The sequence below is a fragment of the Epinephelus moara genome, chromosome 20 (assembly GCF_006386435.1).
Source record: "Epinephelus moara isolate mb chromosome 20, YSFRI_EMoa_1.0, whole genome shotgun sequence".
NCBI lineage: Eukaryota > Metazoa > Chordata > Actinopteri > Perciformes > Serranidae > Epinephelus > Epinephelus moara.
The window spans coordinates 26,379,356-26,390,294 of record NC_065525.1 but is presented as its reverse complement, the minus strand read 5'-3'; the positions used below and the strand labels follow the sequence as shown (position 1 = coordinate 26,390,294).

Sequence of the window (10,939 nt, the reverse complement as noted above, 5' to 3'; positions counted from 1 at the left end):
GCACCCTGACACTTTATATTAATCCATTTCCATATTTGTCTCCTTCCTTTTTTCCCTACAAACAAATTAGCATTCATTAGAATTGCATATTATAATGGGTTATTTCAAGGCTGATTGGATTAGACTTTGCATACTCATTTATTTATCCTTTTGAATTACTACTAAATTATACTTTAATGCAGATTTACCTCATGCTACCACAGACCCACTGCTAAAACCCCACTGGGGACTATTTTTTTTCAGTGCTGTAACAAGAACAAAACTTTTAATTGAGCTAGAACCTGTTGCACGGGAACATCTAACAAATACTGCAGCAATATTTCCAGCCACGTCCCCATCTTCCCTCCAACACGGTGCATCGTCTCCGCCTTCGCTTCTGCCGTGCTGGACTGCAGAGACTGAGGTCCGTCTCATCCACCTGCCTGCTATTGCAGCACAGCAGTACAGTGAGCGTGTCCTGACTGCACCCCAGGACAGATGCCAATTTCACATTTCCTCAAAACAACCACTGCCTTGTCTTTCCGCTGATTTTGCTTAAAACCACCCTGCGCCTTTTGTTGCGATAGGTAGCTTTAGAGGTAGCAAAGTTTCCCCGCGATGGACTCAAAGCGAGATAAAGACCAAGGTAAGTTGTGATGGATAGCTTGTTGCTACGTCGCTACGTTAGCCGCTAGCTGCTGCTCGTGCTAGCTAGCTGCGGCTAAGATGTAGCTAACAACGTATCGTCCGTTACACAACATTTTACGTGTGTCATCATCAGAGGGGGAAAATTTTTAAAAAAAAAATTACCATTTCATTAAATAAACCACCCACTTTTATCCGGCTGAATCATCCTCATGAAATCACACAGCCGCTGAATCACTGCTACGAAACAGGTAGCTACTAACATTAGCTAACATTTATGTGTCACGCTAAGCTAAACAGCATCACTTTTTAATCCTGCGAGTGTCTTCATGTGTGTTAGATGTGTTTGGTGGCCCTGCTTATCCCACCCACGACTGTCTGACCCATTTTGTAGTGGTGTTGTAGTAGCCTGTCTGCCAGTCCTTACATAATTTACATATAAAGTACATAAATAAAAATATAACATGATAAAATGGAAAAAGTAGACTGCATCATCCTTGTTTCTGGTTAACCTGATGAGTCCTTTTCTTGTCAGGGAATCAGTGTTTCATTTATGCAGGCTCATGACAGAGTATTCATGTGTAGTTGGAGTTGAGGACTGATTCTGCCTGAGGAAATTACACACAAATATAACTTCCTCAGTTGTTATTCATGCATGCAACTGGCAAGCGAATACCATCACAGACAAACAGCCCATCTGCCTGTTTGTGAGCCTTTTCCTCTGGAGCTGGCAGAGGGAGAAACTCGGTGTGCTGCCAGATATGAAATTCATGCCTTGCATGAATTGGTATTTACTATTTCGAGAATGATTGCATGGGTTGTCTGATTGTTACATCGTAAACAGAGCAGACACAATGCTCCCAGCGTTGTACTTTTGCAGCGCTGACTCACAAATAAGGACACAGTGATTGTGTTGCATATATAAGGACAGAAATGTGAATGTGATTTGTTATGCCGCAGTCTTATTATGGCTCTTGATTCTTTCAGATGCAGACTGTGAGAAGATAACTGCTGTGCTGCTCAAGTCGCGTACAGGGGAGTTTGATTTGGAGTCAATACTGTTTCTCAAATTAAGGGGACTTGGTAAGATTTAATTATTACATCATATTTACTATTTACGCTTTCAAAAATGCATTATTGTTCATAATGGTTTGTCTTAAAGGAATACATGATCTCGGCTGCATCGGGGAGTGTATGAATTTAGAGAAACTGGACCTGTCTGGAAATAACATCTCAAATTTAGCTCCTCTAGCATCTCTTCGGCTCCTCTCCGTACTCTGTTTGTCATCCAACAGGATTTCCAATTTAGGTAAGATTTCATGACTAACATTGTATTTATTTCCATGCTATATATTCACGCATCAAGGACATCTCTGTCATGAATAGAACTAGATTGTTTACTTGAATGTTATTGCTTTTGTACTTTCAGATCCTCTGCGCAGTTGTGAAAGTTTACAGCACTTAAACCTGGCTGGTAATAACATATCCAGGTATTGCTATACGACCATGGACCAAATGCTTACCCTAGATGTATAAGAATGTATATAAGAATTTATGTAAGACATAAAAATAATTTGAATTGGTCGTCTTAACATCATCTCTCATCGGTTTTGTTTTCTAACAGCACTGAGAACCTACACAGCCTTCAGTCTTTGAGAAAGCTAGAAAATATACGTCTTAAAGACAACACCTACAATTACACTAACCCAGGTAATTCATAAAGACTTTATCTGAAAACAGTCTAGTGGATGGAAAATCTTGATACATGAACTCACAGTTACTTTCTCCTCATCAGTGTGCAGGAACCCAGCATATAGAAACATAGTTCTTGAGATGTTTCCTAACATCAAGGTGCTGGATGGTAAGAATTGTTCTTCATTTATTCTTTTGCACAACATAAACTCTTAGACTTTGTGACATGTTTCATTCTGTTTTTAAATTGTAGGAGAAAGAGTGGTCGGACGTGGGAGTGAGTTGTACCAGTTATGCAAAGACATTGATGAAACCATCAAAGGTACATTTGTTAATTAGTGTGTTGCTGTATTCTGGCTGGAAACTTGTTATCACACTCCATTCATCATGTTAGGTTCAATCGTTGAACAGTATTTAAGTATTTATCCTACATACAAACTGTTCCTAGGGATGACAGACATACCTTTGCCCTTGCTTGACTAAAAGTTCTCTTGCTCAAGTAAAATATAACTGAACTGTTTTTCTTTCTGTAAATGTCCAGCTGGTTTATACAAGAATGGACAGCTTGTTGAACATCCTGATTGCAAACCGTGGGTGGAGGATAATTACTGGGAGATAAAGAGATCAAACAACGCCATTATTGAAGAAGCCTACAAACAGTTTAACGGTAAGAGGTCTTCTTCAAAAAGGAAAGTGTTGCCTTTGATTAGCGTTTTATCTAACTCCAAATTATGTCATTGAAATCGGATTAGGTTGTTCAATACAATTTTTGACTATTTGTTCCTTTTTTTACTCCATATAAAGTTTGATAGTGTGAATTCAGTGGGATGTTTAGGTGACGGTGACATTCACATTATATAGTTAATAAGCCAAGTTAGCCCTCCAAGCTAATGGGTGCTAACAGCAGTAATGATGGACGGGAAATGTGCAACATTTTTTGCTGTTACTAAATATCAAATAAAAGTCAGATACTGTTTTATATGAAGTTGCTGTGAGCTGTAAATTCACCACTTCTAAGCAGAAGGCAGAAGATGACGTATCTCAGAGGCTGAGCACACAGGTGGCTACCTCTATCTCACTCAGACTAACCCTGGGTCAGGGTTCCCAGCTGCCTGTACTGTGAAAATGAGGTGTGCTTACTCTGCAGCTACATCTGGGGACTGAAACATCCCCAGAATACACTGACGAAATAAAAACTGCTTGACTTGAAGAATCTTGGTCGACAGAGGGCTCTAATAATTTTTCTTTCTGCCCCCTGAAAGTCGAAGAAGCCCTACATTTGATCCACAGCAACCAGTTTTCAACTCAACTATATTGTGTAATAATTGCCCTCTCTGTTTTTCCACAGACGTTCTTCATGAATGCAGACTCCTCAACAACAGAGCCACTCACGTAATTTCCCAAACTGAAAGATCTATGAGCCTGAAGAAGCAGCCAAAGCAGTATGCTATCTAAGTTGGGCTGTTGTGAACTCATTTGTTTTTGTTGTATGACATACCGTGGCTAATGTACTGTAGGTTTCTCAAATTATTAAGCTGCATCCAAATGCTTGTATCATTGCCAGACACACGTGCTTTGTGTTGCAGTGTGAGGCATTTGTTGGAATTCTATTTCATCCTATGCATTGAGTATCAGATGATACATGTAAGTGGTTTGAAAACCTTTATCCATACTGACACCCCTCAGTTTGGCTCAAAGATGTCTTTACTTGCACAGTGTGCATTTTGTACCATGTAGCCTGCATTTAAGCCGAGAGCTATGCTGCTTAAAGATTTCTATAGGTTTTAATCAAGAGCTTTTTTCCATTTTGCATTGCTGGATAATTGTGGGAGTTAATGTGTCCCATGCTGTGTGCTTTCTTTGTAAGTCGAACTTTTGCAACAAGTGATTGAATGATTGTTTCAGCTGTTTCTAATTGTTTTATACCATAAAGTTTAAAGTGTACAACCAACTTGTGTAAAATACAATGCTTGTAAAGGTGTGCTTCACATCCTTGATTTTTACTTACATCCATAAAGTCTACTTTGAGACAACTGATGAGTCTATGTGACACACTGCCTGCACATCCAATGAAGCTACCTAATGATGTGTGGTGAACTTTAGAAGCAGTCCTCTGGCGCCACTTGCTGGTGGTCCTGCAAAACTGTCTGTGGCACAAGGTTAACTACGCCCATTTTCAAAATCCATACATGTTATTCTTGTGGTCCACGACAGTCTAAGATTATTTGCAAACATGAACAACTCTCTTTCAAATCCAAAACTGATTTTGGTTTTACTGGTCTGGCCCACCTGTAATCTAATCTGACAGTAAGTGGCCCATTGAACTAAAATGAGTTTGACACCCCTGATCTAGATGACACTGAGAGGACCCAGGGAAATGTTCTGAGTATATTGAGACATTTTCTGTTTCAAGACTGAGAATACTACAATAGATAAAATCCATTTGGGTATAAAAAAGAAAGAAAAAGAAAAATGGGTTGACAAAATAAGGCGCCCATTCATTGTCTATGGAGCAGCTCTAGACTTTCTCTCCTATGGCATCACAAGTTTGAGACTTATTTTTCTGGTTTCTGGCTTTGAGAGTAGTTCATGTTCAGAAATACTAATTGAACTTTCCTAATCCAGGGAAATAAGATTTTGGAATCATAATTTAATCTTTAAATCAAAGTCCATTTGGACTAACAATATATGGTTAGTCCGTTTATGATCACAGATATCCTTAATTTTCATTTGAGAGGCTTGCATTTAGTTTAGTTTTTATAGTGAGCTATTGCTCTAGGCTACACATAAATGTGCTTCCCTAAATCTCAGTGCTAATCCCGGAAGATGCCAGAGTAAAAGCATGGATGTGTAATCGAGAGCAGTGGGAATGCTGTCTTTAACGTTGCAACAGGGGTGAAATTAGTCAGCATTATAGAATGAATTAAAATACTGTACAACTTAATGTTGTTACTACAAAATAATTGAAATTCTTATTATTCGTGACGATATTTATTGTTTGAATTGATTGAGTTAGGTTTTATTTTGAAACTGACAAAACCGGAAATCCGCTTTGTACAGTAGTTAGCTCATGGGTTAGCTTTACAAGTGCTGCTGCTGCTCCATCGACCTTGGCTTGTTGAAGATGGCTGGGAAGGTGTGGAGGTCAGCGGTATGTACGGGGGGGACAACATGTCAATCTTTCATACATAATACACTAAACGCATGACAAATGGTTTAAATTAATCAATTAATGTGAGGTTATTTGACTGTCGTGCAGCCATACTGGAGATTAGCTGGGTGCTACCGCTACTTGCTTGTAGTTACTATAGCAACGTGACCCTTGACCGCTATTTAGCTAGCTAGCTTTAAAGAAAAGGGTAAATTAGCTAGCGGTCAACATGTTTTCTTTGACCATAACATCGTTGTAAAGTTAATTTATACCTGAATACTCAAGTTAAACACATGTCAATGAAATGTCCCTCATCTACAGATTCTTAATCTACTAAAACAGTGGGGTTTATCGCCCAATGGCAAGGATAAAATCAAGGCACAGGAAGTAAGTTATCCATTCGTACTAAAGCGTTGACTATCCTTGCTGCGTTTGGACAAGAGCTAATGCTAGCTACCAATCTCCTGCAGTAGTCATGTTATTCAAATCTGGAATGGGCATTTAGTTTTGTCTTTTTTTCTAAGTCAAAGCGCCTTTGCTATTGCACAGCTGCAAGTGAGCTAATAACTACTGTAAACTGTCAGTTGTGTTTCAGAGCTTAAGGTGACCTCTTGCCTCGCTTTCCTATTGATGATTTTCATTATCCTATTTAGTGTTGATGTTAATCATCAGCCATGGCTTACTAATATGTTGATGGTTATTTATACTGAACGAGACATCAGGAAACTGTCCTTTCAACACAGCAATCATGCTGTTTAACAAGGACTGACAACTCTTGCTGTGAACTGGGTGGAGTCTCCTCTTCCAGAGTGCTGCAGATTACTCCCAGTTCATTCTATACATCTATCTATGTCCATGATCCAGACATTATTCCCTTGTGTGGTTTCATGTCATTGTACTGCTTTTCATGTTGAGATAGGTCAACTAGAATGACCAAGGATTGGCATCACAGTAATTATGTACTTCAAAAATACGGCCTTACAGGTGAAAAGCTATCCAGATCAAGTATTCTGCACTATAAAACAAAAAAGTGCACAGTTCTTGGGTCATTCAGTTCCTAGTATGTTAAATACTCTAGTAAGCTTTGCTCAATTCACATTACACCGCAGCTCTGTTTTTAATGTTTCTCCCTGTATTCACAGATATGCTACAGTTCAGTGATTATCATTGTATTTATGCTGTTGAAGCAAAATCACTTATATTGGTGGGAAAAGTATTTGTACCTGTAAAAACCGAGGCCATTTTGATTGTCAGGTGTCCCGGGTGGTTGGAGCTTTGAAGACAGAGACTCCACAGCCCAGGACGTTCACACGTGGAGTATGTATCTTTCCTCCAGAGCTACACACAAATTTCATTGAAGATTTTTAATGGAACTTGTTATTATTATATTATTAATGAATCTTATGTGTTTTTGTTCTACCTAACAGATTCACACTGTTACCTTAATCCCTGGTGATGGAATTGGTCCGGAGATCTCCTCTGCTGTCATGAAGATATTTGAAGCAGCTAAAGTTAGTACTGGAGGAGCAGAACAAAACATAGTTCACCAGGAACATTAACCAGCTAATTAAGATAACACTATTTGTATCAGACAGTCTTAAAAAATCTGTGTAATGTAAATTAATGTAGTGATTTTGCTGTACATACGCTTTTAATCTAGGCACCTATACAATGGGAAGAGAGGAATGTTACAGCCATCCAAGGACCTGGTGGCAAGTGGATGATCCCTCCTGATGCCAAAGAATCAATGGACAGGAACAAAATTGGCCTAAAAGGTAACCTGTTTAATACACTTTTAATCACTTAAAGAAACTACAAAACCAATAAGATAATTATCATTTGTGTTAGAAAGAGGTTTGTACAAATAAGTGACTGATACATTACTGTTTCTTACAAACATGGCAGGTGAAGAGAATTATTTTGATTTATTTTCAATCTACAGGCCCTTTGAAGACACCAATAGCCGCTGGCCATCCATCTATGAATCTGCTCCTGAGGAAAACCTTTGACCTGTATGCCAATGTGCGCCCCTGTGTGTCCATTGAGGGCTACAAGACCCCCTACACTGATGTGAACCTGGTCACTATCAGGGAGAACACTGAGGGAGAATACAGTGGGATTGAGCATGTGGTAAGACCCTTTAACAACACATTATTTATTTAGTCATTACCTTTTAATGTTAACAGATTTCCTTCTTTGACCTTTTTATTATTTCAGCTTGTGTCAAAATGTAGGCCTCTTTCAGTTTTGTAATTTTCTTGATCAATGGTCCCTGTTTAAATGATTTATAGTGCATGGTGCAAATGCATTTATGGCGTGTCCAGCTTCAGTTTTGCTAGTCAAACGGCAGCTACCAAAGTCAGGCGCAAGGGGTTGTCTTTAGTCCCTTAATTAATCAGAACTTAACATGAATTCAAACAATCAGACTCATCTTTCTGCTGCCTGAAAACAGCAATGCACTAACAATCTGCCTGACCACACCTCATTGTTAGACCTACTTATGGGCGCACAGATGGACGCAAGTAACACAGCGCAAGCGCTGGCTGTGAAAATGACAACTGTTTTGGTCTGAAATTAGCAATGACAGCTGCACTGCGCTGTGTGCTGCTTTGTGCTGAGTGTGAGATAGCCCCCTGTATCTCATTGTCTCTTTTTGGTTCTCCAGTGTAGACACCTTTTGATATTTAGAACTGTTAGCATTTTGTTTTTTAAAACCACTCAAACACTATTTATAGTTTACAGATTTTACATAAATCTTTATTGGATTTGTATATTTTCAGATTGTTGATGGAGTGGTGCAGAGTATTAAGCTCATTACAGAGCAAGCCAGCCAACGCATCGCTGAGTATGCTTTTGAATACGCCAGAAATAATCAGAGGGCCAGTGTTACTGCCGTTCATAAGGCCAATATTATGTAAGTTGTATTCAGTACAAATTGCAATAAGTCATTTATCATTGTAAAGCTGTTTGTTGAAATTAAATGATTACTCTCTGTTAATGTTTTTTTTTTTTATATATAGGCGCATGTCTGATGGGCTTTTCCTACGAAAATGCAGAGAGGCAGCTGAAAAGCACAGAGATGTGAAATTCACTGAGATGTACTTGGATACTGTGTGCCTTAATGTAAGTCCCAAATAGCGATGTATAATATTTTACATGGATATAAAGCAATGTTTTTTTTAAAAGTGTTGTTCATTTAACATTCCTAATTAATGTTGGCATTGTTTATACATGTTCTTATAGATGGTACAGGATCCCACACAGTTTGATGTACTAGTGATGCCAAATTTGTATGGAGACATCTTAAGGTAAGTAAAACTCTTAAATAGTGAACATGTTATATTAACAAGAGATAAGATAGATGGCATTTTCTCTGTTGTTTTTGTGCCTCTTTAAAAAAGCACATAATTAATTGATCATACAGCAACCATGGCAGATCTGTTGTAAATGGTGTAATTTTGTTTTAAAGCATATGTAGAAATGAGTTGGAACCAAGAAGGTAGTGTCGACTGTGTGGATTCATCCAGAAGTATACAAAAACTTAAACTTAGGTTATTTACCTAACCTGACATAATAATTTAACATCAATCAAACAAAACTGACTGAAATCTTATCTGTGACTGCAGTTTCTTTCTGCAAGGATGTGCATTAGCAAATGACTGCACTGACCTTGTCTGCATCGTTGTAAATGATGTGCCTAATATATAGATGAAATCTAATTAGCTAGATCAGTGTGAATGTAGAAGAATAAATCTGGAGGTAACTGTATGTGTTCACCATGACAGTGATCTTTGTGCTGGACTGATTGGAGGTCTTGGAGTGACTCCTAGTGGAAACATCGGCGCCAATGGTGTTGCCATATTTGAGTCGGTATGTTTTTTTTTTGTTTCCATCTGTTAGACTCCTTTTTTCTTGATATGTTTCACAATTACTCCCATGATCAAAGTACATGTTCCATAGTAGAAGTTACCAGTGTGGGATGAGTTAGTGAAGGCACATCAACGTTTGACCTCAATATGGTTGTTGCCAGACATGATTGTGATGTCTTTCCTTCTGTCAGGTTCATGGAACTGCCCCTGATATAGCAGGAAAAGATATGGCCAATCCCACAGCCTTGCTGCTCAGTGCAGTGATGATGCTGCGGCACATGGGCCTGCACGGCCACGCCAAGAAGATTGAAACTGCCTGCTTTGACATCATTCGAGACAAAAAGGTAATTTTTTTTAAGAAATGAAGACATGCAGTTTTGGTTGTATGCTCCCGTTCTGATTTATAATGATTTAATCTTCCATCTTCAAGGTTCTAACAAAAGACCTGGGAGGAAACTCAAAGTGCTCCGAATTCACAGCAGCGATATGTCAACGAGTGCAGGAGCTGGACTGAAATGATGCTAATGAGACAAGTTAATCATTAGGGTCTCTTTACTTCATTATATGATGCTGTATCGGCACATTTTAAACCATAGCATGTATTTTTAAAAAAGACTCAGGAGTTATGGTGTGTCCACATAGTGTTTTTGTTTGACAGAAAAGCGGTGGCAGGGCCCTGGGGAGCACTTTACAAAATACAAGCTCCCAGTGCGTGTGTGGTCTGTTTCTATGACAACAGTATCTTGACATTTACATTACCAAGGCAGTTTACGTAATGTTATTTGAACAGACAGTTGACTACACAATTAACAACAAGCTTGCAACATGTACGGTGATAAAAGCACACTTGCACTCACCAGCAACATTCAGTGTTCGTCCAATCTGCTCCTACAGTTGGGCTTTTCTGTCTCTGCTGTAATCGCATCTCACTGACATATAGCTCGAGATAGACAGTAGCTAAAGAAGCAGCTGTGACAACACCAGCGCCTTTCTGAAAAGTTCAGTGACTTTCAACCACAAGCGCTCAAGAGTGCAACACAAAAAAACCCGGAGCACTCTGAAAAAGATGCTGGCTGCGGTGCTGCTTCTCCATTGGTAACAATTTTTAAAAAGACACTGGCACTCAGAAAAAAACACTATGTGGACACAGGCCCGTAGAGATCCTGAACATTTTATTATGCCCTCTGCACACTCCAAAGCACTGTCTTAAAACATACAACGCACAGTTACTGTATAAGTGATATGTATTTTATTCTTAAACTGTTTAATCTGTGGTGAATATTGTCTATTTATTGGCTGAATTTGGCCTCTCGTCTAATGTGATTGACGCTGTTATTTTGACATAAAAGATGCAATCCGTAACCTCCATGATCAAACACTCGAAACGTTCGTCAACAAGTCAAACTCTTCAGTTACATTGTGGATATATTTCACATTCCTATTGTGAAAAAAATACGGATTGAAGCTTTCATGATTTAAACATAATCAGGCTTCTGTGTCATGAATCTTGCAGATGTTTTGCACTCTTTCTGCCATGTGTTTTGTTGCTTCAAATATCATGAATGTATGAAGAAAAATAAATATTGCAATGACATCAGAAATG

The 10,939-nt window shown here is 38.8% G+C and overlaps 2 protein-coding genes across 3 annotated transcripts; both read left to right on the top strand.

Annotated features, from left to right (window-relative positions):
• Positions 1-385: 385 nt before the first annotated feature.
• lrrc61 (leucine rich repeat containing 61) lies at positions 386-4,345 on the top strand. The gene is made up of 9 exons (XM_050073145.1): positions 386-625; positions 1,612-1,707; positions 1,787-1,933; positions 2,054-2,114; positions 2,249-2,334; positions 2,420-2,485; positions 2,570-2,638; positions 2,858-2,983; positions 3,665-4,345. The coding sequence occupies exons 1-9, from the start codon at positions 598-600 to the stop codon at positions 3,769-3,771; spliced, it is 786 nt and encodes a 261-aa protein (XP_049929102.1). The 5' UTR covers positions 386-597; the 3' UTR covers positions 3,772-4,345.
• Positions 4,346-5,365: 1,020 nt separating this feature from the next.
• Positions 5,366-10,937, top strand: idh3a (isocitrate dehydrogenase (NAD(+)) 3 catalytic subunit alpha). 2 transcript variants are annotated; one of them, XM_050073953.1, is made up of 12 exons: positions 5,387-5,467; positions 5,789-5,854; positions 6,722-6,784; positions 6,895-6,978; positions 7,128-7,242; positions 7,410-7,597; positions 8,248-8,381; positions 8,488-8,590; positions 8,711-8,775; positions 9,253-9,337; positions 9,528-9,680; positions 9,767-10,937. In XM_050073953.1, exons 1-12 carry the CDS (start codon positions 5,441-5,443, stop codon positions 9,848-9,850), a joined length of 1,167 nt encoding a protein of 388 aa, XP_049929910.1. In that variant the 5' UTR covers positions 5,387-5,440; the 3' UTR covers positions 9,851-10,937. The 2 variants fall into 2 exon arrangements, with proteins under 2 accessions (XP_049929911.1, XP_049929910.1); XM_050073954.1 differs by lacking the exon at positions 5,789-5,854 and having other exon boundaries at positions 5,366-5,467.
• Positions 10,938-10,939: the final 2 nt, after the last annotated feature.

Bases quoted from the DNA above. Each gene is read 5' to 3' on its own strand.
- lrrc61 (XM_050073145.1), top strand. From the start codon at position 598: ATGGACTCAAAGCGAGATAAAGACCAAG. The intron at 1,708-1,786 runs GTAAGATTTAAT...TTTGTCTTAAAG, and splicing joins TCTCAAATTAAGGGGACTTG to GAATACATGATCTCGGCTGC. The intron at 2,984-3,664 runs GTAAGAGGTCTT...GTTTTTCCACAG, and splicing joins AGCCTACAAACAGTTTAACG to ACGTTCTTCATGAATGCAGA.
- idh3a (XM_050073953.1), top strand. From the start codon at position 5,441: ATGGCTGGGAAGGTGTGGAGGTCAGCG. The intron at 5,468-5,788 runs GTATGTACGGGG...CCTCATCTACAG, and splicing joins GGAAGGTGTGGAGGTCAGCG to ATTCTTAATCTACTAAAACA. The intron at 8,776-9,252 runs GTAAGTAAAACT...TCACCATGACAG, and splicing joins TTGTATGGAGACATCTTAAG to TGATCTTTGTGCTGGACTGA.